Source organism: Sciurus vulgaris (genome assembly GCF_902686455.1).
Source record: "Sciurus vulgaris genome assembly, chromosome: 13".
In the NCBI taxonomy this organism is placed as follows: Eukaryota; Metazoa; Chordata; class Mammalia; order Rodentia; family Sciuridae; genus Sciurus; species Sciurus vulgaris.
The window spans coordinates 52,935,869-52,961,668 of record NC_136474.1 but is presented as its reverse complement, the minus strand read 5'-3'; the positions used below and the strand labels follow the sequence as shown (position 1 = coordinate 52,961,668).

Below are 25,800 nucleotides of genomic sequence, written 5' to 3'. Positions count from 1 at the left end.
AAATGCATTGGTTTACCTACAAATTTGATAATAACCAAATAATGTTAGCTATTGGGATACTGAACTCTATCAAAATATAACAATGGAATATCTCCCAAGGGGAATCATTTATATTTTGTTTATTTGTTTGTTTTTAATACAAATGAAAAGGCAGTGTATTTAGTGGTCAAGAAAGCAAACTTTGGATTCAGACCTGGGTTGGCACCCAGGCGTCATCATTTGAAAGCTATGTCCCTTTGGCCAAGTGACTTAACCATCTGGGCTTATTTCCTTGTCTACAAGATGAGAATAGTAAGCCACTTCAGAGGATCATTGTAAAGATTAAATGATATAAAGCCCATAAGACAGCCCGGTCACTCTTTGGTACATGATACTATTCGCTAAGTAGTAACTAGCATTAGGGCAGTTGTCCTCCAAGGGTTTCAATGTGACAGTTCTCCACAAATCATGCCAGGGGCAACAGGGAGGGGTTCAGAGTAGATCTGTGTCTAGGCAGCCATGGATCCTTGAGGGTTATATATTTGGGACTCTGCTTCTACATTTTTAAACAGAAGGCTGAACTAGGTCATCCTAGGGATCTTTCATTTCTGGAAGTGTGGTTGACTTCTAAGAGTGTGCTGTGACCGTGGAAAGTGAGAACATGACTAACAAACCATTTCAAGCTGATGACATTAACTTGCTTCTCTTTCTTCACTCGGCTCATCCTCCTTTATACTGGTTCTCAACTTAATTGAGACTTGGCAAGTTGTATAAAATACAGATGCCTAAGCCTCGCTCCCACCCAACTACGTCAGAATAACTGGGGGTGGGCCCTCAGCATGGCATTTTTAAAAAGCCCTCCAGGTAAGTCCATTGTACTGTCAGGGTTGGGTACCAAGGCACTATGCAAATGACATAGTCAAAAGTTAGGCAAAGGAGAGAGAATTTGGATAAGCCAGAAGCTATATGTGAGGAAATAGTTGAGATATGGCATCTCAATCTGTCTCACTTCTAAATAGGCCTTTTTTTCCCCTTAAGATCCCTGAAGGCATGGCCTGATATCAGTCCCCATCACCCTAAGACCAAATCCAGACTCCTTGACCTAGCTTATAGGGCTCTTTTCCATCTGGCTTGGGCTGTTCCAGCCTCCTTTTTCAATCTGCCTGAATCTACACCCAGTGAAGAGGACTCACATGGCAGGCTTTTTCAGTTTCAGGACTTTGTACCTCCCCGCCCCACACCTCCTTTCTTACCCAATATTACTTCCCACCCCTATATTTGGCCAGCTTCCTTGTCCTTCAGGTCTCCAAAGAGTTTTTTCTTTCTTCCCTACTAACCCATAACTGAGTTTGATGAGTTAGAGGCACCTCCTGGGCATTCTTCACAGTCCCTCTATACATACACTGACTCTCTGGATCACACTGCACTTGACCTGCTCTCCCTGCCCCACAGACTGTTAAATTCCACAAAAGCAAAGACTGTGGCACGTCTCCTCACATCTGAGTATTGTCAGACTCAGTGAATATTGGTCTGAATAATTACACAAGAAAAGAGAAATTCTTAAGGAATGGAGTCACAGTAAATTAGAGAAACCAGGTCCTATAAGTGAATGAATATACAAGAAAAATTCTTAACAAATGACTCATTAAGCCAGGTAAACGAGATACTAGCCCTACATTCTCTGTCCCCTAAGATCATTCTGTAAATGCCAAGGAAAGAGGGAGCCGAAACAGGAAATAAGACTCACTTCCCTCCAAGGGCAACTTGATTTACTCCAAGATTAGATCCTGACTTATGTTATGACAACATAGAAGAATATAATTCAACATCAATTAATGTATATTTTTAATGAACCTTTATAATCCTATTCATTAATAAAATATTTACAGATAAAATGATGTGATGTTAGAGATTTACTTCGAAGAGACCAGGGGAGGAGAATAGGGCATAGAGATAGATGGATGTTAAATAAGATGGGCCAAGAGTTGATAGCTTCTGAAACTGGATGATGATCATTTTGGAGTTCATTATAACATTTTCTGTGCCTTGTTATAAGTTTGAAATTGTCCATAATAAAATGGTAAAATGATTATCCTTTTCAAAAATTGTGGAAGGAAATCTTTCTCCACATTGCCACTTGGGTCAATGAGTGTAAAAACAACAAGAAGAAAAGCCCAGCCATACATCATCTGGAGCCAGCTTGGTCTTGGTCAGTTGGAAAACAGGAATGTTCTCCAAGGTTAGTAAACTGTAATCAGTTCCACATAGTTTTCAGGCACCAGAGTTTACAAATCACTGCAGTTTGACTTGTAACTCCATTCATATGTCCACAAGAAATACAGCCTGTGTTGATTTCTCCCTTTATTTGCTTTGCCAAACAATAATTTTCCACAGTACAGCCAGCCCGGTGTCAAAAACCACCAGGGGACGCCATTTTATGATTACTGGCACTGCCTCCCCTCCCCTTCTGTATTGTTTTCACAACTCAAAATGTTCCTCCCTTTAAAGTTGGCAGGAATCAGCAGCACAACAATTACTTTTATTGCTTCTAACATTTGTTGCTCTGAATGGGGAACTCATTCTGCTCCAAGAGGACTTTCACCTCAGTCAGGGATGTGCATCTGTGGCCCAAGGGTCCTTCCCTCCAGTCCTTACAGTTCCCTCCACAGCCCTCGGCCCACACAGCCTTTACTGCCGTAAGCAGTGCCCTCAGCCACTTTCCACCACCCTGGAACTCCATCTTCCCTGTCTCTGGTCCCATGGAATCACTTCCGCCCCACACGGCCCTTCCCTATTGCTATTCCCACAGGAGCACTTCCACCACGTCTGGCCCTTCCCTTTTCCTGTTCCCACTGGAGCACTTCTGCTCCACCTGGCCCAAGGTTCCGGGGTGCACAACCTCCAGCTGGCAGCAGTGGGTTAGAGGTGACGTAGCCACCACTTTCAGTTTCACTGAGGAAGGGAGCATCCGGACATGGCCTGGGTTCTTTCTCATTGTCCTTTGTAGTCCAGACTGGGTTTCCTTTAATGCTGGTTGAATTCAACTCTTCCTTTGCTTCTTGTCTCTTTTAGTCTTGATTGAGTGCCCCTGGAGATTACATTCTCCCCAACCGCAACCTTGCCCAGAGATCACAGCTACCTTTAGGCCCGCAGGTGGGACCAACTTTTCTGCTCAGGGTCTCTGCTTAGATTTCTCTCCTGTCCTTTCTTTTACGTCTTTTTTCTATTTCACATAAATCTGAAGTGAAGATACCTTTGTATCCATGCCCAATTTCCTGTATCCACTAGAGGCTGTTTTGGCTTTGAATTTTGCCTCCTAAAAACCATTTCAGTGACACTTCTTTGTATTTTGGAAAGGTCTGTGACAATGTATTTCTGCTACAGTTGTTCTTTTTCTTCCTTAAACCCTGTTCCTTTGAAGCTGAAGAGATAGCTCCTCTTGGAGAGTACTCACCTAGCATGCTCAAGGACCACGGTTCGAATCCCCGGACCCTCAGGCAGGGTGGGGACCAAAAAATCCTGTTCCTTTGTGCCAAGTCTTCTAAGAACTGCCATTGTACAAATTTTTGTTGGCTCACTTAGAATACCTTTTATTACCGTGAGCCTTTGAGCTCACCATGACCCACTGGACTTTCTCATCAACCTTGACATTCTTATTTTATAAGATAAACCGAGACAATTTTATAAAAGAAATGGAGACACAGAGAAGTTGATTCATTCAGATTAAAGCTAGTAACTGGCAAGGCCTCATTCCCATTCCACATTCCTCACTTATTCCTGATTCTTTTTCTCATTCACTTGATATAAAATTTATTAATCTCACATTCTGTGCCTGGGTATATCAAAGTCTAGAAGTGAAGCATTTAAGATAGAAGGCATAGGATTTATCTAAGAATAAAATAATTTCCATTCCTTTATCTGTTTACTAAAATGACTTAGGATCATTGATGCTGATTTATTTCAGGTCCCCAAAATAATCAGTATAGAGGCTTAGATTTGATTGTCAACTTTTTGCTCAGCAAATACGATAGAAACAAAAACTCTAGACCAAAAAATTTTCAATCAGTAGTGACAATTCTTTTCATTCCCATCAGTGTGGGGAGTCTCTTCTGGATCCAGACATTGTACAAATCCCCCAATCCTAGTTGGTTAACTAGTTGGTCAAGTTACTCATTTTTTCAAGCCTATTTCTTCATCTTTAAGATGGAGATAATGGATTTTTACATGAATAAAGTGCTGAGGATAGTGCAAGACATCTAGAAAGCATTGCTATAGCTCCATGTTCTTCCCCTGTCAACCGAAAATTTATCATGTTATTAACAGTAAAATGTTTTAATAAGAGGCAAACCTGTCTCATTCTTTCCCACCCTGCATCAGAATATCCTGGAAACATTACAAGTAAGTGACTAATCATCTTTTAGTTTTGGGCCTACCAACTGTTTGACTAATGTGTCAGTGAGCATGCAGTGAAGAAATCCCAGGGTGAGTGCAATCCACACCCCAGATCATCACCTTCCGTTCATGGAAAGCTGGACGAAAACACTAGCTTAGAAAAATTGTTTGAGTTTTAGAAATCTAACCCTACCATTGCTTTCTTCTTTGCATATACTCTCTTCAGATAGGGCATGAGTTTAAAAATCATCTTTAAAAAAATTTTATTGAAACGAAAATGCACACAACTTTCCTTTGGGGAGCGAGGGAAGCAACTTTCCTACTTGTTTGCTTGTCATATTTTAAGAGGGGTAAAATTGATTTACATTGCCACTGTCCCATTTCAACATAAGATTAGAAAATTATTTAAGAAAAAAAAAAAAGCTTCAAATCGGGCATTGTGGCGTACACCTATAATCCTAGCAGCTCATGAGGCTGAGGTAGGAGGATCACAGGTTCAAAGCCAGGCTCAGCAACTTAGCAAGACCCTAAAGACCCTATCTCAAAATGCTGGGGATGTGGCTCAGTGGTTAAATAACCCCCGGGTTCAATCCCCTGCACAAAAAAAGAAAAAAGAAACAACTTTAAGAGCAAAATTTGTAGCTCTGTGGTAGAGCACTTAACCAGCATGTGAAGGCCCTGGGTTCCATCCCCACCACCACAAAAAACAAAAACAAAAAATATTCAAATGAATACAATGATATTCCAAATCAGAGATAGACTTATGAGATCAGCAATTTTTTTTTAATTAAAAAATGGAGCATTTGCCGGCCTACAGTATAAGGAAAAGTAAAATAAATCTTTTGGTAAAGAAATTTATTTCTAGTGTGTAAATTCTATTTCAGATATAAAATATTTGTACATCATTAGCTAGTCCTCTGCTTGTTAATAGAACAGATATGACCACTTTCTGTTAACTTAACATGTACTTAAATGTGTGGGTTCAACCCACCTTAACAGGACAAATGACCCTGAATACAAAATGCTCTAACTGCAGCACACTGTACAAATGGGAAAAACGTATTACAGATCCCTGTTTTTAAAAAATTATGTGCAGTTGCTTTTTCCAAAACTAGGTCACAGTTTGGGATGATCAAATATTTATTTTTTATGATGATGCCTGACTGTTAAGATTGCTGTTTTCTAAGACCTAAGAAACTGGACGGTATATCATTAAAGGAGAACATATTCTCCTAGACGAATGATATTTTAAATTATTCTTTTTTTAATAATAGATGTTAGCATATAGGCATTATAAGAAGCTTGGAATTATGGATGTGGAAAACTCAGAAAACAGGTTTCTTAAAAAGAGAATTGCCTTTTTAGTAGAATCAGTTTTAAAGACACTTTTGGAGCTTTTTACATTTTTTTTAAGTAGCAGAGAAGGTTGTTTTAAGTAACATCAGGGAAAAGACAGGTGCTTCCATTACATTGACAGCACTTAGCCATAATCACGACGTCAGGAACATTTTCTTTGCAGATGACACTGAACAAAAGACTGTACTTGAGAAAATCTGAAACTATTTTGAATTATCTCATCCTGAGATATTTATCAAGCAGGGACCAGCACTTCTGAGTGAGCCATAACTATTTAATGGATGATTTTCCCCGACTTCCATCTGCGAAAGTACTACCTTTGACAGTGACACAAAACTGTCAGAGTCTTAGTCTTAGTGGCCAGTTGATCTAATTGTCTTCACTGTTCCCTCTTTTCTATCACAGAATCGGAAGACTTTTTGATGGTACAGAGCCCATTGTTTTGGACAGTCTCAAACAGCACTATTTCATTGACAGAGATGGACAAATGTTCAGATATATCTTGAATTTTCTACGAACATCAAAACTCCTCATTCCTGATGATTTCAAGGTGAGGGAATCCATGTGAAATTAACAATATATATGTGATTTGTTTTGATGTGCTCCAAAAAAATTTCTAATTCTATATTTTTAACATATACCAACTCTAATGACATCACAGGTCTTTTTGACATGGTTTTACTGTCTTCATGAAATAAAGCATATTATCATTAATGACAAAAAGAGGATTGCTTTAACAAAAAAAGGATTTTAGTTATGATTCATTTAAATAAATTGAAAAGATGAAAAGTTCATTTCTAATAAGTCTTGGCAAGCTAGATATAACGGGAAATTTTTACCTCCAAGAAGACAGCTTTGTCTATTGTAAATCAAAAGGAAAGATTAACAGTAAAAGTTCAGAACTGTTCCCTTTAAAGTCAGTAACAAGTGTTCAAAGTGGTCACCCCAGACAGTCTCACTTTGTGTTGGTAACTCTAGGCAACAAAACTGGACCAAGAGAACTAATAGGAAGCACCAGTATTAGAAGGAAATATATGAAACTGTGATTTTTGCTGCTGATAATGTTTCTGTAAATAGGAGACTCTAGAGAACCAACTAAATACTGTTAGAACTAATAAAGAACTCATTAAGCATCTAAATTCAGGATCAATATACTACAATCAATATCTTGCTTTAGAATAGCAAGCATCAATCTCACAGTATAAAGGGAAATTTCATACCACAACAAAAATTGTAATACCTAGGCACAAACCTAACAATAAATATGCAAAGTCTTATTTCGAAAACAGTGAATTTTGACATGTAAACATGAGTTGCCTGATGAAGAAACGTTCTGTGTTCCTGGGTGTGAAGCCTCAATATTGTTGAGTTGTCAGTTGTCCTTAAATCATTATACATTCAATGCAAACCCATTTAAGTAATAGGTTTTTTAAATGAAATTTGATTCATTTATAAAGCTTATATAGAAGGAAAACAAGCTTCAGAATAGCAAAAAAATTATTATGGGTTGTGCTATTGAGTAATGGTAGGGGATGGTAGATGTGTCCTACCAACATCCCAACAAACTGTCAGGCAATAATTTAAAAGTGTTATTTGGACAGAGCTGAAATATACAAGAAGAAGATCCAGAAGTAGAAGTAGATGTGTGTGTGTACATAGCCGTTTGATAAATTATAAAGGTGGTATTCCAAACCAGGGAGAAAAGGAAGGAATGGTCACTTATTGGCACTGAGACATTTGGGAAAATCATAAAGCTAGAGCCCCTATCATCATAAGTCCATGAAAAATCCAGAAATAAATATAAAAACTAAAACTCCAAAGTTATTAGAAAAAAATACAAAGGAATTTCTAAAAGTATAATTTTGAGGCAGAAAGGGCTTATCGAAATAAGACTTACTACCCAGAAGGCATTACTGTAGAAGAAATATTTGTCACAAAAAATAGTTTCCATCAAAAAAACTCCTAAAAAGATATAAGAAACATACAAACCCAGTGGGAAACTTTTTAACTCTAAACAAAATTTTCCCAAAGGAAAAAATATGTTAGTTGCCAAGAAATATTTGCAAAGATAATCAATCTCTTTAGTATCAAAGAAACAAAAATAAAATGATATACTCCTTTTTATCCATTAGACTGTCAAAAATTTAGAAGATTGATAATATGCAGTGTTGGGAAACAAAGTGTGACTAGGAATGAAAGTTATTAGACATTTTTGAAGAAAGATTCAGCAGTAACTATTCATATTTAAACATAGATACTCTTTGATCTGGCAATTTCATACCTATTATTTATATAAATATTCATATAAATATGTAAACATATGCATACATAGAACATTTCTTGCAGTCATGTGCAAAATAGCAAAAACTGGACACAGCCAAGTTCAACAGTGTCAGATGGTTACATATAGTACAGAATACCCATACTACGAAATAGTCACAGAGAAGGTGGTTCATGTATATCTGCTGATGTATAGGAGGGAAATCACCAAAAGTTTATTATTCAAAGAAAATTGTAAGTCACAGAATGATATTATGTTCACATTTATGAAAAAAAAAAGAAAAAAAATATATGTGTACATCTAGAAAGGGCTACAAGAGTAGATCCCAAATTAGCAAATGGTTCAGGAGCCTCTCATCCATCTTCTCCTGAATTTTGAACAATGGACTATGTGTCAAGGATTTTTAGTGAAATGGAAAAGAGCACAGAGGAGTTGCATTACGTGCACATTTATTTTACATGAAAACAACTGTGTGCATTTGACAAGAAAATAAGGGAGAGAGGAACAACTGCAGCCAGCCTAGCAGGTCCCCTGCTGCCCTGGAATGAACCTGAGGAAGACTCCCAAGCCTGCTGCTCGCAGCCAGTAGCAGTTCCCAGGACCCACTCAAGGGTGTTCATCTCACCATGCTGAATGTGATTCCAGGATCCAAAGATGTGGGGACCTGGTTTGTGCAACATGGCTCCTAAATGAAAGTCAGCTACTTCATCAGTGATGATCGCTTTCAAATCAGAAAGTGTATTGAGAAGCCATTTCCAATACGGTACCCTCCTACGAAGTTTGTCAAGGGGAATTTGCAACGTGCACAGTTTTTTCTTTACATGCCAACTTTTTAATCTTTTTCCTGTATTTTCATGCATGCTGTTTTATTAATAAATTTTTATCTAGGTCCCATAGGTAGTAACTGGATTAGGCAAGTGATATCTCCTACTCTGGCCCTTGTGCTAGGGACACCCAAGATCAGACACCACCACAGAGGGAGATAATTGGGTTTAGACAGCAGTTCTGAGGCCACTGGGCTTGAAGAAAGTAAGCTTGATTCCTACACTAGCTCCAAGTGCAACGAAGAGCTAGGGGAAAGGCATGCTCACCCTAGAAAACAGGCACTGGTCCCATGTGAAGAGAGGAAATGGGGCACAAATTTCAGCAGTGTCCCTGACACTGATCAGACCTGGTGCCACCAATGTCAGGCACTTGCCACTTGGATCTGGGCTTCTTTCCCTTGTGGACAGACAAGTAAGTGCATAGAAAAGGGCTAAAGTATGACATGGAGAAGTAGAGGGACATTTTTACACACTCATTTTCTCACAGTTTCTTAGAGGGAAGGAGTGAAGGAGGAAATTTCACTTTTAGTTCTATATACTTTTGTTTGAATTTTGTTATTTTATTTATGAGGGGCAGGCATCCACATATTATTACTTAAGTAACAAGAGTATGATACATTTTAAAAATGAATTTGCCAAAGAAGTAGTCACATTACTGTGACTGAAGACATGTAGAAGGAAAAGCAGCAGCCACAGGGTTCCATGTTTTTTGCTATCAAAGTCCTATTATACCCTGGACTCATCACAAATAAGTTTAGTTGGTACAATACTAAAATCACCTCACTTTTAGGTGATTGCATTTCCAAATGCTCACTTAGCATCCCTAGCTGGGTAGTTCATTAACTCCTTAAATATAAGCTGCCTGAACGTGAGTTCACCCTGGCCCTCTCCCATTGCCCACTGCCACCTTGAGCCCACCCCGCTTCCCTTATATCCTGTCTCTGTAAGATACCAGAATCTGCCAGCATCTTCCCTGTCTTCGTGGCCTCCTATGTACACTCCATCAGTTCATCTGCCCCTCTTACCTCCTGGATACTTCTGAAATCTATCTACCCTCTCATCCCACCTCCCTCGCCCCAGGCTCAGCAGCTCTCCAGACTACTGGAGTGTCTTCATGATGGTCTTCCCTCTTTCACCTTTACCCCTCTCTCATCAACTCTTTACACCAGGAGACACTTATTTTAGATTTTTTTTAATTTTGACATGATTATAAATTAATACACACTTATAAAAATACAGAGGGATCCCATGTTGCCCAGTCCCCTTCTCCCAGTAGGAACATGTTACAAAATGACAATACACCATCACAAGAGGATGTTGACATTGGTACAGTCAAGGCACAGGACAATCCCATCTGCACAGGGTCCCCTCTGGTTGCCCTTTGATGCCACACCCACCTTCCTCTCTGCATTCCCCCATCTCCACCCCATTCCTGGCCAGGTGAGCTCTTCTGAAAAGACATCGTATCATAACTTTCCCCTAGCAGAAATTCTGCAGAATCTCCCCTTTATTCCTGGAGCAAAGCATTCTATCCTTGCAAGAACCCACGAGGCTGGACAGACCTGCCCCTGCCCACTCCACCCAGCTCTGCCCGCACGTACGCCCTATAGGACTTGTCTGAGCTCCCCGTCTTCTTGAACCCTAAGGAACAAGCCTCCTACCTGCTTGTCTAGTTTGCCCATTGCATTTTCTCTGACTTTCTCTTGAATTCAGGGCTTATCCTATTCCTTATAACATCCCCAGGAAGTCTTCCTGGGACTGCTGTACCTTAGGTTTCCTGTGCCCCGACTCTCCATGGTCACATGCAGTACATTTGTAATTTTCTGTCTCTATTAATTAGCACTGTACACCCAGTTGCAGGTTTGGAGAGCTTTCAGCTGCCAGGGTCAGAATAGACAATTAACAGTGGCTTAAAGGAATGGAAATTTGTTTTCCTCATATAAGAAGTCAGAGGTGCATGATTAGGACTCTTCTGTCTTTTTGTTTTGCTATCCTCAGTGCTGATGTTCTGGTCTCATGACTGCCACCTCAGAATCATAAGGTGAGTGCCACAGCTTCAGGCATCACATCTTTATTCAAGACAGGAAAAAGGCAAAATGTCCTTTAGTCACAAGACTCTATCTTCATCAGAAGATCCCCCAGAAGACTTCCCTTGGTAGTTCATTGGCCAGAACTGAGCCACCCATTCGAGCTTCAAAGAAGGCTGAGAAAGTGATAGTTTTCCCCTCTTTATCAGTCTCAGTAGTGAGAATCATAGGTAAGAGGTAGCGAGTGTGAATAGTTGTTTGGAAAGCCAGCCAGCCCTGTCCGTCATGCTCAGTCAACACCTGCCAGTAAGCATGTCGGTACCTGTGGCACAGCTAAGTACAGGGCTGGATAGATAGATGAATGAGTGAGTCTTATGTTCACACCGGACTCTGATTCATAGCAACTCATGTGAAACCCAGCCATTTATGTTCTCCTGTCTGACTACAGATGTGTGGTGTGCACACGTCAACTTCTTACTGCATTGTGAGGTTCTTACAGCAGGGACATTTTTATGTGTTTCTTGAGGACATTGTGCGCTGGGTCCACGATTTCTTTTTTTCTCTCTCTCTCTTTTTTATTGGTTCTTTTAGTTGTACATGACAGTACAATCCATTTTGATATAATCACACTAGCACGGAATATAGCTTATTCTAACTAGGATCCAGACTTGTGGATATACACAGAGGTGAGATTCACTGTGGTGTATTCATGTATGCACTGAGGAAAATTATGTCAGATTCTTTCCACTCTCTTTCCTTTTCCTATGCCCCCTCCCTTCCCTCCATTCCCCTTTCTCTAAGCGGCTGAACTTCTATTCTTCTCCACCTGCTGCCCCTTATTGTGGGTTAGCTTCCACATACTAGAGACAACTCTAGAACTTTGGCCTTTGGGGATTACTTTATTTCACTTAGCATGATAGTCTCTATATCCACAATAATTTCTTAATATTAATTAATTTAAACAGCATAAAATTGTCAAAAATCACAAGAGACCAGAAGCTGGATATAAATAGATACTGCATAGCTATTAAAATTCCATAGAACTAAACCAAATATATGAAGCATGTGTATATAATATCACCATCCTAACCAACTTATCAGGGTGATATGTTAATTTATAATTACTGTTATTAAAAGGGGCACAGACTCCAAGGAATCACAAAACAACATGTTGGGGATTACCATTAGAAAATGTTAACGGCCATTCCTTTTTAGTTGCAGCATGTTCCAAAAAATGAACTAAGTATTTTAAACACATGCTCAGCACATAAACCTACATAGCAGGCATGACTTTTCCTCCAAGAGCATTCAGATTAGACACTGAGAAGGAAAGGTTACCCACGTGAAGCTCAGCAGCAACCAACTGACGGTAAAGGACTGTCCCTTGAGGACTCACCCAGTCACTCACCTGCCTAGGACTGGGACTGTTGCTTCTCTACACCTCTCATGTGCTCCCTGAGGATTCCGGAGCCCTCAGACACCTGCTGCTCATCAGTTCTCAGTACAGACCATGCCCTTTAATCGGCTCAGAATTGGGCTGTAGCCCATCTTGGAGGGAAAAAAACGAACGCATGTCAAAAGAAACTCATGTATCCCCAAGCCTTGAAAGGTTTCCCACAGAACCTCTGGGTGACAGGCCATGAATTAGCTCAGGGTGTTCTGGAACCTGGGAGGGAGAAGCAGCAGAAGTGAGTGGATGCTGAGGTGGCCACTGGGCTCGTGTGGCCCACATTAGAATTGCACACCAGCAGTCTCTCAGTTTACACACATCACAGTTGCCAAGTGCCCCTATGAGCTCTCCATCTGCACCTCCTGAACAGTCCCCCTGGGGCTTCCCTCCTCACCCAAGCTTTTCTCTGACCCTGGGTAAGGGACATGGCTTTTTGCATATGCAGAGAATCTCTTCCTGGCTTTGCCAGGTAGAGCATTGATTACCGGCTTCTCTCTCCAGCCATGAATGCTTAGTGAAGGGTGTGAAATGATAGCATTCTGCACCCCTTAAAATCGCACTCCACTAATGTGCTGCTGAGCTAGAAACCTGTTTAACAATCCAGACAATCTCATATTTCAAAACACTACTTAAATGGTACCCTGGTTTTCATTGAAAATTATTTGACTCTTTTCTGGATCAGTGATTACAGAACTCCTCTGCAGTATTTTGCTACGGATATAACAATCCTTTTCCCTTCATTTCTCCTGCCCCCAAGTACACTGTTTTGTTCATTTTAATTTTGTTCTCACCATACACACATGGATTCATAATGTGCACATTCACACACACACACACACAATAGCAATTTCCAATTCATCATGAGTCTAGAGTTTTGGGTCCTGTTTTATATGGAGAACCATAAAATTCTGTCCTCTAGCTTTTTATTTTTAACATCATCTTTGGTGAGTGCCGCACCCCCAGAATGTTAACATCTTTTGTGACCTCTCTCTGTGAATGCCCACCACTTCTAGATACAGACAAATATGCTGCCAGGCAGTCCCTGGCTGTGTTCAAAAGCCTAATAACCTTTTAATATTACAGAAGTGTGTGTACATTGTAGAATGAAAATATAGATAAGTAAAACCAAAAGTCTAAACAATACATTCCCACCTCTCAGATTGCCAATGTTAAAACCTTAAAAGCGCAGCCTCCTGGATCTTTTTCCATGGTGGTTTTTTTTTTTTTTTTTTTTTTTTTTTTTTTTGTTTGTTTGTTTGTTTTACAATAATCCTCTACTTTTCCATTTTACTAAAATTTTATCTCCTCTAATACTGTAATCACTTTCAAATTTCCCTGATTGACCCCAAAATGTCTCTTAGAGGTTATTTTTCTAAGACAGTATGACCACATAGTGAATCAAGTTATGGCCCATAATCCTCTTATCATTTAGCAGGACTCCTGTTTATATGATACAGAAAGACTGGGTCAGTTTTCTACAAAATGTCCCACTATCTAGATTTGTCCGCTTGTCCATCATGCAGAGTTTTTTTTTTTACTAATCTATCCCCTGGTTTCCTGTAAACTGGCAAGTAAAGGTTTGATAGGTTTAAGTTAAACATTCCAGTGGGAACACATCTCCAGGGATGTTGTATACCTCATGTCATGTCACATGAGCAAACCTGCCCAAACTAGCCCTTGACGAAGCTAGGATTGACCATTCAATCAGGGTGAGTTACATGTTCCTTAAGCTACAGCAAAAAATGATCTCTGTCGGGCTCAGAGTTTTTAACCTCATCATTGTTACACTTGTGACCAAATAATTCTTTGGGATGGGTCTGTCCTGTGCAATGTAGAATTTTGAGCATTTACTCCTGGTCTCTCCCCACCAAGTGTCAGTAGCACCCCCCACACCAGTTTCAACAACCAAGATGGTCTCCAGACATTGCAAAATGCTCTCAAGCATCAAAGGCACACAAGTTGAGAACAAACAGACTGGAAATATTTATGGGAAGTATTTACTAGTTTCCCTCATAGAATTAGTGGAAGTCTTCTCTCAGGGGTGGAAACACATTCTGAGGACCTCATTTGTGAGATTTTCTATGAGTACTATCATTAACACGGATCTGCCCCAGCGTCGTCCAGGGTGTCTTTCCCCTTCCTTCGTTCTAGAACGAGACGGTCTGATTGGCTCAGTTTGGCTCCAGTCTACCCTTTAGCCAATCACCACTGGCAACATATACATGGCTTCCTGGTCCTCACTTCTTTTGGTTAGAACTTTCGCAGAGAAGGAAGAGTGGTGAACTCCCCCAAAACTTCTTTTCCAGTACCTGATGGAGTGCCCACTTGGGACATCTACCCCAGCCCCTGATGTCAGCTGCTGCCATCTAGGATTTTCCTGCCTGGTCCTCCTGCCCACACCCACCTCTCTCCTCCCGATTGCATTCCCTCGAGACACAACTGGCTGCAGCAAGAGGAGGGCAGAGCAGCCAGCCCCGGCCCCTGCCTCGCCTCTGCGGAGGCATCATCCAGCCGAGTTCCGGTTGTGTAGGGTCCACGTGACTTGCCAAACCAGAGCGTTGCCTCAAAATGCAGATGGACCTGCATACTCGAGTCCCTGTGAGATTCAGCGGGTGGGGGCGGAGACAGTGACAGGGCATAGAAAGGACACTTTGCTGCTTCCCTTTCCTTTAGTAGCCATCGGGACAAATCGGAGGCTGGGTGCCCTTGGCCCAGAAAAACGAGAGTAGTCACAGGATCTGGGAGTTGGTGCCACTGGATGGGGGGGTGGGGGGAGCCGCCTGGCAAGAAGGAGCACTGAGAACAGGTGAACGCGAGCAAGTGGGCCAGTTCCACCGAGGCTTTGAAGAAAGAAAGATGTCATCCCAGAGCAGCATTGCAGAGCCAGGGCAGTGAAGAACTCTGGAGAACTCAAACCCCTAATACTGACACAACAATCGGGCCACCCTAACCGTCGGGAGGGATCTCTGGAAGAAAACAAGCCCTACAGAAGCCTGTCTTGTCTTATCATGGCTGCACTTTAGATGCTGCTTTGTGAGAAGGGCCTCCAGAGTTCCTGGCGGGTATTGGACCTTTTCCTCATAAGAAGACCCTCTTTGTACCCACCGTGCCTCAGTGGCATCTGCCACGTAAACATTTTTAAATGAATGAGTGAGTGGTTGAGTTGCCTTTTGAGCCTAAGAACACATCAATCACTCTGAAAAACTTTTAAGTACATTAGGAGTTAAATAAGCCTTTGAATGATTTTTGTGGAACAAGTAACTGTGTGTGGCAAGCTGAGTTGTGACCCCAGAAGTCCCAATCCCCAGACCCTGTGACATGTTACCTTACATGGCAGAAGGGACTTTACAGTTGGGATTAAGTTAAGGGTCTTAACTAGGAGAGATTATCCTGGATAATCCAGGTGGGTCCTGTGTAATCACAGAAGCCCACATAAGAGAGAGGCAGGAGGTTCAGAAAAGGAGACGGGATGGAGGAAGTGATGTGATTGCTGGCCACGAGCCAAGGAATCCAGCAGCCTCTGGAAGCTGGGAAAAAAAAAGAAAAGAGATTTTTCTGCTAGAGCCTGAGAAAGGCAGGCAGTCCTGCCAACCCCTTGATTTCAGCTCAGTGAGATCCATTTTGGACTTCTGACCTCCTGAACATAAGGGAATACATCTGTGTTGCTTTAAGCCATCAAGTTTATGGCAATTTCTTATAGCTGCAGTAGGAAACTAATACACCATGTGTATAATTTTCCTCCATCCAAGGATGTTTTCTGAATTCTATGTATTTTATCCAAAAATAAGTTATAAACACGGCCTATTCAAATTCTGGAGTCTACCATAATTTACCTTGTTATTCCTTGTACCTGTCTGAAGGTTTCAGGGAAACTCACCTGTAAAATGAGATCTTGATCTTTCTGCCTTGAGGAATCATTGCAAATCTCAAAAAAATAATCTATTTAAAAAATATGTATTCTAGGATGTTAAAATCACTTAAGCACCATAATAGATAGGTGCATAACTGGTTTCCCGTTAACTGCATATGGGGCCTAAGCGAGTAATATGAATGGTGCTTTTTTAATCAGAGACGATAAAAGGGGCATGAGAGGCTTGCCCCCTGCGCTGGCTGACATGCAACACAGTCTTGGGTTGCTTTGCCGAAAGCTCCTCACCCAGAAGAGCTGAAAAGTGAATGCTCTGGATTCGTTTCCTTGAGGAGAATAACTGGTGCCGAAGCAGCTGCTGCCCCCACGCTCTTTCCAAATGCCTTGGGAAGAAGAGACTAAAGTTATTTCAAGTTTTATAAAAGCCAATGGAAAGACACTGTCAGATCAGAACCAAAACATGAAGGAAGATTTCAAAAGATTGAGCGACCAGAAAGGGGTGAGCCCAGGACCAGAGAATCCAGAAAGAACCATGCCAACCTCTGAAAGTGGGATTTAGATAATGAAATTAAATGAGGCTGCTTAAGGGAGGAGAGGAGGCTGAAGTTTCTAAAGGAAGCAGCCCAGGAGACGGCCTGCTCTTTGCAGGGAGTTTTCTGATGAGCCAGAAATGGAAAGATGTGTGAGTACGACTCTGCAGAAAATGGTAGCACAATAAGAGGGACCGTTTTAGTGGTGGAGTTGGCTGCGCCTTAGAAGTTCCTTGTCCTGGTGAGCCATCCACAGGTGCTCAGCTGTTCTCCCACGTCACCCCCACCCCCAGCACAGGCAGTGGCTCTTGCCTGGAAAGGGACAGAGCAGCACAATGAAGGAAAACCACGGAGCCAGAGAAGTCAAGGAGAGCCAGAGAAGTCCTGGCTGCTTGAAGTAGTTTCAGGCAAGGCCCATGAGATGCTGTCCCAGGGCCAGGCTTGACCGTGCAGGGCCCTTCTCAGCCTTCGCTGTTATAGCCAGAAGTCCTTCAGAAGTCACCGAGCAGGGCCAAATGTCTTAAAAGAATCATTTTTTTTTTCTAATTTTCCAGGAGCCAGATTTTAGAGCAGTTTGTTAAACACGTGGTTTATGAATTTAGAGGTAAAGAAATGGTAAGAACTCAGAGTCAACCTGAGGACTTCTAACACCAAGTCCTCTTAGCCTCATTACCTTTTCTTTTCTTTTTTGAGGTGCTGGGAATCCAGCCCAGGCCTCCAGCATGCTAGGCACACCCTAACCTTTGGGTTATTTTAGGCGAGTTGGTAGATCAGGGCTTTGTTATGGACATAGACTCACAGAAAATTAGGGCCAGAAGCAGCTTTAATATAATTTGTCCTCATTTTGCAGAAAAGGAGACTGGAGCCTTAGATGGTCAAGGAGAATCCCTGGGTAGTATGGAGACTTGGGCCCCTCCAGTGTCCCCTCAGAGTCCACCCAGACATACAACATTTCAATAGATGCCATGATTACGGGCTGGATGATCTTAGAATTACAGGTTTTATAACTGCTTGAAAAGCCGAAATCCAGAGCCATTATGTATTATTGCTTGAGCGTCGCCCTGAACAAAGGCTGCACATAGCTCCATCTTCCTAGTCCTTTGAGAAATGATTGACAATAGAAGCAGAACAAATGACACAGAGGCGAGAGGGAGACTTAGGACGCTGGATGAGAGACTTTAGGTTTTCTCAGTCAGAATAAATTCAAAATCTACCATATGAAAGTTAAAGAGTGACCAATACTGAAGCCTTTTAAAACTTTCACAAGGCCAGGCACCCAATAGATTTTGTGATCCCAAAATCTTCAGGAGACCAAGGCAGGAGGATCACAAGTTTGAAGGGTAGTCTGGACAACTTAGTGAGACCCTATCTCAAAGTAAAAACTAAAAAGGGCTGGGAGTATGGCTCAGAGGTAAAGCGTCCCCTGGATTCAATCTCCAGCACCGGAAAAAAAATAAAGAACTAAATGAAAACTTAAACACTGAATGAGAAAGAGCTAGCTCACAGAAGCCCTGTGGAAAGGCTTTAGGAATTCCACCATAAGCAAAACGCGAACTAGAGTCACGAGAGACCAAGGAAGCTAACGTGGCCCTACGCTATGTGGTGGGCAGAATAATGGCCCCCAGGGATGGCCACGTCCTAACTCCTGGGAGCTGCGAATGCATTACCTTACATGGCAGTAAGGAATTTTCAGAGGTGATTAAGCTAAGGATCTTGAGTTGGGGAGATTATCCAGGATTACCGGGGCGCTCTCAATGCAATCACAAGGCCTATAACTCAAGAGGGAGGGAGGAGGGTCAGAGTGAGAAAAGGCCAGGTGACAACTGAAGCAGAGGAGCAAGTGAGGCAGGCCATAGGTCAGGCACGGCGGGCAGCCTCTGGAAGCTGGAGAAGTCAAGGAGGTGGATTCTGTCCTGGGCGCTTCCAGAGGAAACACAGCATTAGTGACCCGTTTAGACTTTTCGTGTGTGGTTTCATTTTTTGGTTTTTGTTTTTGTTTTTGGTACCTGGCATTGAACCCAGGGGTACTTAACCACTAAGCCACATCCCCGGCCCTTTTATTAATATTTTATTTAGGGACAGGGCCTCATTCAGTTGATGAGGCTGGCTTTGAATGTGCAATCCTCCTGCCTCAGCCTCCCAAAATGCTGCGATTACAGGAGTGCACCACCCTGCCCGGCAGGATTTGTGTAGTTTTAAGTCATTCAGTTGGTGGTGGTTTCCCAGCAGCAATAGGAAAATTTGTTAATAACAGTAGTTAAAGCATCTATCCAGATGGGTCCTATTCGCTGCACTCACTGGAGCCCAGCTGAAATGGCAGGCTCTGTTCTGGTTAGGATATTAGTGCACGTGCTGACAAGTCAGGGACATGCTGGATGTCGAGCACCTCAGATTCCCAACAAATGAGCCAGAGCTGAAAAGATCAAGTACATTCAACCTGAAGAATATGAAGACCAAACTGTCGTCTCCGAATGTTCTAAGAGTTGGCAGGTCAATGAAAAATTAGACTCACCATAACTCTAGAACAAATAAATTGGTGTTGCTGTAAAATTCAGGTCTTCCTAAGGAAGACCTGCAGCAATTGGAGCTGACAGCAAAATAAATGTTGTGCCTCACTAGGCAGTGAGCCTCCTGTCCCTGGAAACGCTGCTGAGTGGTCATTGTCCAGGGACACTGGAAAGATTCCTCCAGAGTGTCAAGGTTGGTCAAGAAGACTGTTCTTAACACCTTTAAGATCAGAAGACTTGATGGCTCTAGAAAGGCAAGGCATGTTTTTCACAGGAGTCTCGATCCTTCCTCCTGCTAAAATTTGTAGTGAAATCTCTCAGGAAAATTAAAAGCTGTCACAGGAGTTCTCATTGCTACTGCTTGTCTAAGTCCTGCCGCTGTCGTCTTGATAAGTAAGTATTTAGGTCAGTGTCTCACAGTGGGTGTGATTCATAGATGACATGGCCTGGGAGTGGGGATCCCAGGGAGGCCAGGGGAACCTGCGGCATCTCCCAACTCTTCCCTGGCGGGCTGAGCTGGGGGCCCCGGTTCTGCCCTGGCTTGAGAGTGGCCACACCTCAGCTTAATCCTCAGCTCCTTACATCCTACAGGTCAGGAGGCGAGGCAGGCAGGAACACGTGCAGGGAAGACTGAGCAGTGGCTTCTTTTCCTGCGGGACCAATGCTCCTGCACACTGGGGTTGCCAGGGGGGCAGAGTAAGGATGCAGCTGATTCTGCTGAGGATTCACAGCAGCATCCCCCACCTGGCTCCAGCTCTCAGTCCCGAAAGTGGATCACCAGCTGGAGGCCACTGGTGCCCTCCTCTGTTCACACTGCCTTCTCCGGAATCCTGAATAAAGCTGCTGCAGCTGCTTGATTGGCAAGAGAATGAGCAAAGTGCAACGTGAAAATGGTTCCCCATGGCCGTGCTCTGCTCCTGGTGCCCCACCATGCTCTCGGGGCATCGGGCCACAGGTTTGCAGCACCGACTCTCACACTGGCCCCAGGCACCGCCCACCGGCTCCAGCCCGTGCAAGGCAAGCAGACGTGCCTGTGTCACTTGATTAAGACATTCTCAGTCAGCATGTCTAGACAAGTATCCACTTATCAAACACCCAGAAATGATTGTGACCATAGCTACATTCAGACATAATATTGACCAGCTTGTTAACATTGTCCCTAGGTTGCTGGCTTCTTCCAGCCTCTTCTGTTTTGTCTTCTCATCTTCTCATTCAGGGGCTTGTGTATTTTAATGCCTGTTGGATTTCTGGCTTTAATTTTTTTTTTCTTTTGTAATGCTAGAGGAAAAGAAGCTATATCAAAAGACAGGGTGACTGTGCTTTCAGAAATGGGCACCTGTAACTTGCAGAGGTCAGGGTCTAATGTTTGCATCTCTGACTTTTCCACGGCAGCTCTGACGGGGCCGGGGGCAGGGCGGTGACAGCCTCGCCTTCTCCAGCAGCACCCCAAACCATCACAGAGCAGCACAGGTGTAGGCAGACCCTACACGCTGGTCCCCCAGGCGCCCATCCACAGGGGTCTCCAGGCCCACTCCCACTATGCACCGGCCCCATACCCTCCCTCATTGGGCTGGTTCCCAAGCTGCCACTGAAGGGGACAAGAAGTGTGGGCTTTAGTGACGTGCACATACACCTTAGTGTATGTCTGTTCTAGAGGAAACTGGATTTTCACCAAATCAAACTGGAAGTGCCCAGAGGCATTTTTCTACTAGAAGAGCAAAGTTTGGGGTGAATCCTTTCACATTTCAGTTTCATCTGCAAAGTGGGAATGATGACGGTTCCCTGTTCACTGGTCGAGTCTGAGGACTTCAGACCTAAATCCGTGTGACGTTCTGACGAGCCCTGCCAGGCCCTACCACCCGAAACTCCTCTTGTCTTCCCTGAGCAAGTGAATGTAAACTGACTCTTTGTGAATGTGTTACAGGTGAAAAATGTACACCTAGATCTGATTATTGAAATAACAACAGAGGTGAAAAAATATTAGCTCCCAAACGTGGAGGTTTTCGGTACTTTGTGTTTGTATTTTGCACTGTGAAATGCCTTTTTATCCCCCACCCCAGGACTACACTTTGTTATATGAAGAGGCCAAATATTTTCAACTTCAGCCAATGTTGTTGGAGATGGAAAGATGGAAGCAGGACAGAGAAATGGGTCGCTTTTCACGGCCCTGCGAGTGCCTCGTGGTGCGTGTGGCCCCGGACCTCGGGGAGAGGATCACGCTCAGCGGTGACAAGTCCTTGATAGAAGAAGTGTTCCCCGAGATTGGCGACGTGATGTGTAACTCCGTCAACGCGGGCTGGAATCACGACTCGACACATGTCATCAGGTTTCCACTAAATGGCTACTGTCACCTCAACTCAGTCCAGGTACAGCAGCACCAGCTGTGTGCCGTCAGATGACTCGTAGTGCTGTTGCTTAACTTCACCTTGCTAGCGTCTTTCCTCCCATGAGCCGAGACACTCGAGTGGGAAGGTGATTATTCATCCCCCTTTAGCATTCATTCAGTCAGTCCACACAGCTTTATTGAGCACCTACTATGTGCCAAGTGCTGGTAGAAGCACTAAAGATAGAGAAGAGAACAAGCAAGACAGCAGCTCTATGTTGGTGGAGTAGGGTGGGGATAGACCCTGACCAACATCAATATTGTCCAAGTAGCAGTGAGGGGGTATCTGAGGTAGAATGTCCCAGGCAGAAGGATCGGCAATTCTGAAGACCACCCCCACAAACTGGGAACGTACTTGGCATATTGAGGAATATCAGGAAAGCCAGTAGTGAAGAAAGTGAATCAGAGAGAGTGGGTGAATGCTGGGACCTGAGGCCCCAGGGTGACTAGGGACCATCGCAGACAGCCCCAGAGAGAGAAGTGAGCACTTTGGATTTTTTTTTTTTGCTTTTGGGTTCATTCTCATGTGTGAGTCAAATGGAAAGCCATTGGAGAAGTTTTGAAAAAAGAACAACTTGATGTAGCTTGTATTTTAAAACAAATATTCCTGCAGCAAGTGGAAGACAGCAGAGGCAAAGACACCAGTTAGAAAGCAGCGTGCCAAGGCGTCGTTGAGAAGTATTTGATTCTGTGTCTCAAGTAGAGACCTAGCAAGGGTTTCCATTCCCGGCTGTGGGTTGGAAGGCAGAGCCAGGGATACCCAAGCTTTTTGACCCAGGAACTGATGAGTGCAATTGCCATTTTCTGAGATGGAGGAGGAGACCTGGGCTGGGATTCAGGACTCTGGCTTATACCATGTGAGGCTCCCTGCCTTAGGTGCTGATGGGTGCTGTCATCGTCATAGCTCACTTGTGCTGGGCACCGACTCTGCCCTCCTGGGCAATGGCCAGTGTGTGCCTTGTCTTCTTATCACACCCCTAACAAGTAAGCCTGCTAATCCCCCCTCCGCCCCTGTCTTGCTGTGAGAAAAGACACGACTGGGTCTTGACTGCAGATCTGTGTGCCATGAAACTACTCAAGGTCAGCAGAGTGAGGGCTTGGCTTTCCCCCGCTCTTGCATTGCAGTGAGCCCATGACTTCGTTCAGTGTTTAGCCAACGATACTTCTCCTGAGCTCAAAGCCTAGAAATGCTCACTAGACCAGGCTGCCTCTGGGGGTTGTTCCACAACTATTTATAATTTTTAAAATTTATGAGCAGATGTCTGAGAGCAGAACAGAAGAAAACACTGGCAGAAAATGACCCGCAAGCATGCTAGTGGAAAGCACACTCATCACAGCTCCAGCGGGTGACAGTCACATTCTCACCTGTGCGGATGGCGCCCCCTGGAGGTGTGTGGCTGCTCTGCCCTGGCTGAACAGCCTCTGTGACTTCTAAATGCCTGTAAAGCCCAGGAAGCCTTCCCCCTCCCACGCACCCTGCCCAGGTGCTCCATCGGAGCCCCAGGAGGGCCTGAACCTCTCAGAACCAGGACAGCAAGACTGTGGGTCCCACTCCTTAGCCAGGGACTACTTTTCATCAGTTCATGTGCTTGATGCATTTCCCAGATCAGATGTGAAGATGTTCATCTGAGTTAACGACTTCCTACAATAGGACCATGACCTACTCTTGCTTCCTGCTCCAATCACCAAGAAATAGATGTCTTCCTGTAGGCACGCAGAGACTTTGGGATAAGGTGTCTGATACCCCAAATGCCACTGAGTTATACATTCTCAAATGGCTGCTAAATCTAAGCAGCTTTGCTTAGTTGGTATTTAAAAGCTATTTGCCTTATATTGAAATAAGGACTTGACCACATTCAAGGTAAAATTGGCTCATATGGAATAGTTATTATATCATGTATATCAGAACCCCTGGGGAGAAAGATACTTAAGGATTCCCTTATATTAGCATTTTAGTGGCCATAATAACACTGAAAGAAAAACAGGTCACAGGAATTAGATGTGTTATTGTTTACAACTTCTTCACCTTTACTTTTCCTCTCCTAATCATGGCCAAGAATCCTTCCAGAGAAAACAGGGGCATCTCTTGCTGGCAGTCTATACTCCTGCCACTGCCAGAGAATTCTCCTTGGAGTGGACTCTTCTATGCCTTTAAATTCACCTGCCCCTAATACATATCTTAATTTTGAACTTGGAGTATGTTCTTCATGCTGCCCTTAGGCTGACTGCCACTTGTGTGCATTTTGAATTCACCTACAGAATAGAGTCCGGACTGGTCATGGTGGCCCACACCTGTAATCCCAGAGACTTGGGAGGCTGAGGCAGGAGGATTGCAAGTCCAAAGCCAGCCCTAGCAACTTAGTGAGGTCCTAAGCAATTTATCAAGACCCTGTCTCAAAATAAAAAATTTTTAAAAGACCTGGGAATGTAACTTAATGGTTAAGTACCCTTGGGTTCAATCCCTGGTACCAAACCAACCAACCAATCAGAATAGAGCCCTACACATAAAATGTTTATTTAGTTATTTAGAAGGACTTGGGAGTGTTCTTAATTTGCCAGAATTTGAGGTTTAATTTTTAGCAAACACACTCTTGTTTTCCAATCTCATCTAGTAAGCCGTTTTGCAAGGTAGCAAATTATATTCCATATCCAGGGAGATAACCAAAAATAACATTTAAGAAAAGGAGGAAGGGGTCACTTTATCATTGAGTGTATTTTGAGTGTTATTTAATAACATATCACTTCCTTCCAAAAACAAGTAAAGCAAGGCATTTTTAAAAAATTATTTTGGGATCCTCTTTAGAGTGGTGTAGAGTAATTTAGCTATATGCAGCATCCTGGCAGGGAACATTCACAAGTCGAGCATCTAAAGAATGTGTTAGGTGAGTTTCCTGTGCCTATCTAAGAGTCGCAAGCACTGTGTCCCGCAATTGAGAGGATCAGACATGTAGTGACAAATGCAGGGGTCCTTCTGGCACTGGGTATTTGATTTCAAAATTAAAGATTAGATCATTTGGCTTCTGTGAGAATTTCCAAATGTCTTTATTGTGGATGTATTTTCTACTACACAATTGGTGCCCCTTTTTTCCCCTCTCCTTGAATGCACACAAAGCAATGAATCTATTTTAAATGCCACAAACTTGAAAACCCATAGATAAATCCGTATTCCATTTGTTCTGCTAGTGAAATACAGCAGTGGTCCAGGCTGAAATATAGATATTAATTCAGTGTTGGGGAAACTCAAGAGTACAGATGAATCACTGGCTAAGTAAATTCAGATCCTACTGTCCTTCCATATTCTTTATCACCTCATAGAATATATTTTAGTGGTAAATGAATTTGGAAATGTGAGCACTTTTTTTTAACAAAGTAGGCAGCATTGCATATTTTTAAAAAAATGGGATTTGAGGTCAAACATACTGGACTTGGAAACCCAGTTCCATTACTTACAACCCATGGGCCTCAGTTTCCTCATCGATAATAATGGAGCTCTTAGTACCAATTGTTGTAATTGGTATGTGAAAAGCAAGCAGGCATGTTTTAGGTATTAGAATTTTTGTTCCTCCCTCCTGCCCATTAATCCAGGGTCTTCCTTTGAGCATAGAATCTCCAAGGGATGTAAGGTTTGGATCAGATGGACCAGACCCGCACCTGACCTCAAACTTTGGAACCATCCTTTGGTGTGTTGTTTTCAAAGAAATTACCTCATCCCTAACGAGGTGCTTCTCTTGTGCCCTTGCAGGTCCTTGAGAGGTTGCAGCAAAGAGGATTTGAAATTGTGGGTTCCTGCGGGGGAGGAGTGGACTCGTCCCAGTTCAGCGAATACGTCCTCCGACGGGAACTAAGGCGGACGCCCCGCGTACCCTCTGTCATCCGGATAAAGCAGGAGCCTCTGGACTAAACAGACATATTTCTTATGCAAAAAAAAAAAAAAAAAAAAAAGGAAAACATACACAACCAATAACGCAATCAGAGAAGGGACAGTACGTGCAGTTGGGACAGCAAACCAAGTTCTGGACCTAAAATTGAATAAAAGACACATTTATATCCAATAGAGATCACACCTGTATTCATATGGGAACAATTGGAATAGTGATATCCTCAAGGTGTAAAAAATATATAAATATATATATATGTCAAAAGGTAGGAAATGCAAAAACGAAACACAAAATAAGGTGATAGCTTCAGTCGGTGCTGTGATGG

The 25,800-nt window shown here is 42.9% G+C and overlaps 1 protein-coding gene across 3 annotated transcripts in view; it reads left to right on the top strand.

Moving 5' to 3' along the window:
• KCTD1 (potassium channel tetramerization domain containing 1) overlaps positions 1 to 25,545 on the top strand; it is a 184,061-nt gene extending 158,516 nt beyond the window's left edge. For all 3 annotated transcript variants that reach the window (XM_079109307.1, XM_079109308.1, XM_079109306.1), the window contains exons 3-5: positions 6,133 to 6,277; positions 21,275 to 21,580; positions 25,340 to 25,545. In XM_079109307.1, the coding sequence (XP_078965433.1) occupies positions 6,133 to 6,277; positions 21,275 to 21,580; positions 25,340 to 25,498 (610 nt within the window). In that variant the 3' untranslated portion in view covers positions 25,499 to 25,545. The remainder of the gene's footprint in view (positions 1 to 6,132; positions 6,278 to 21,274; positions 21,581 to 25,339) is intronic.
• Positions 25,546 to 25,800: the final 255 nt, after the last annotated feature.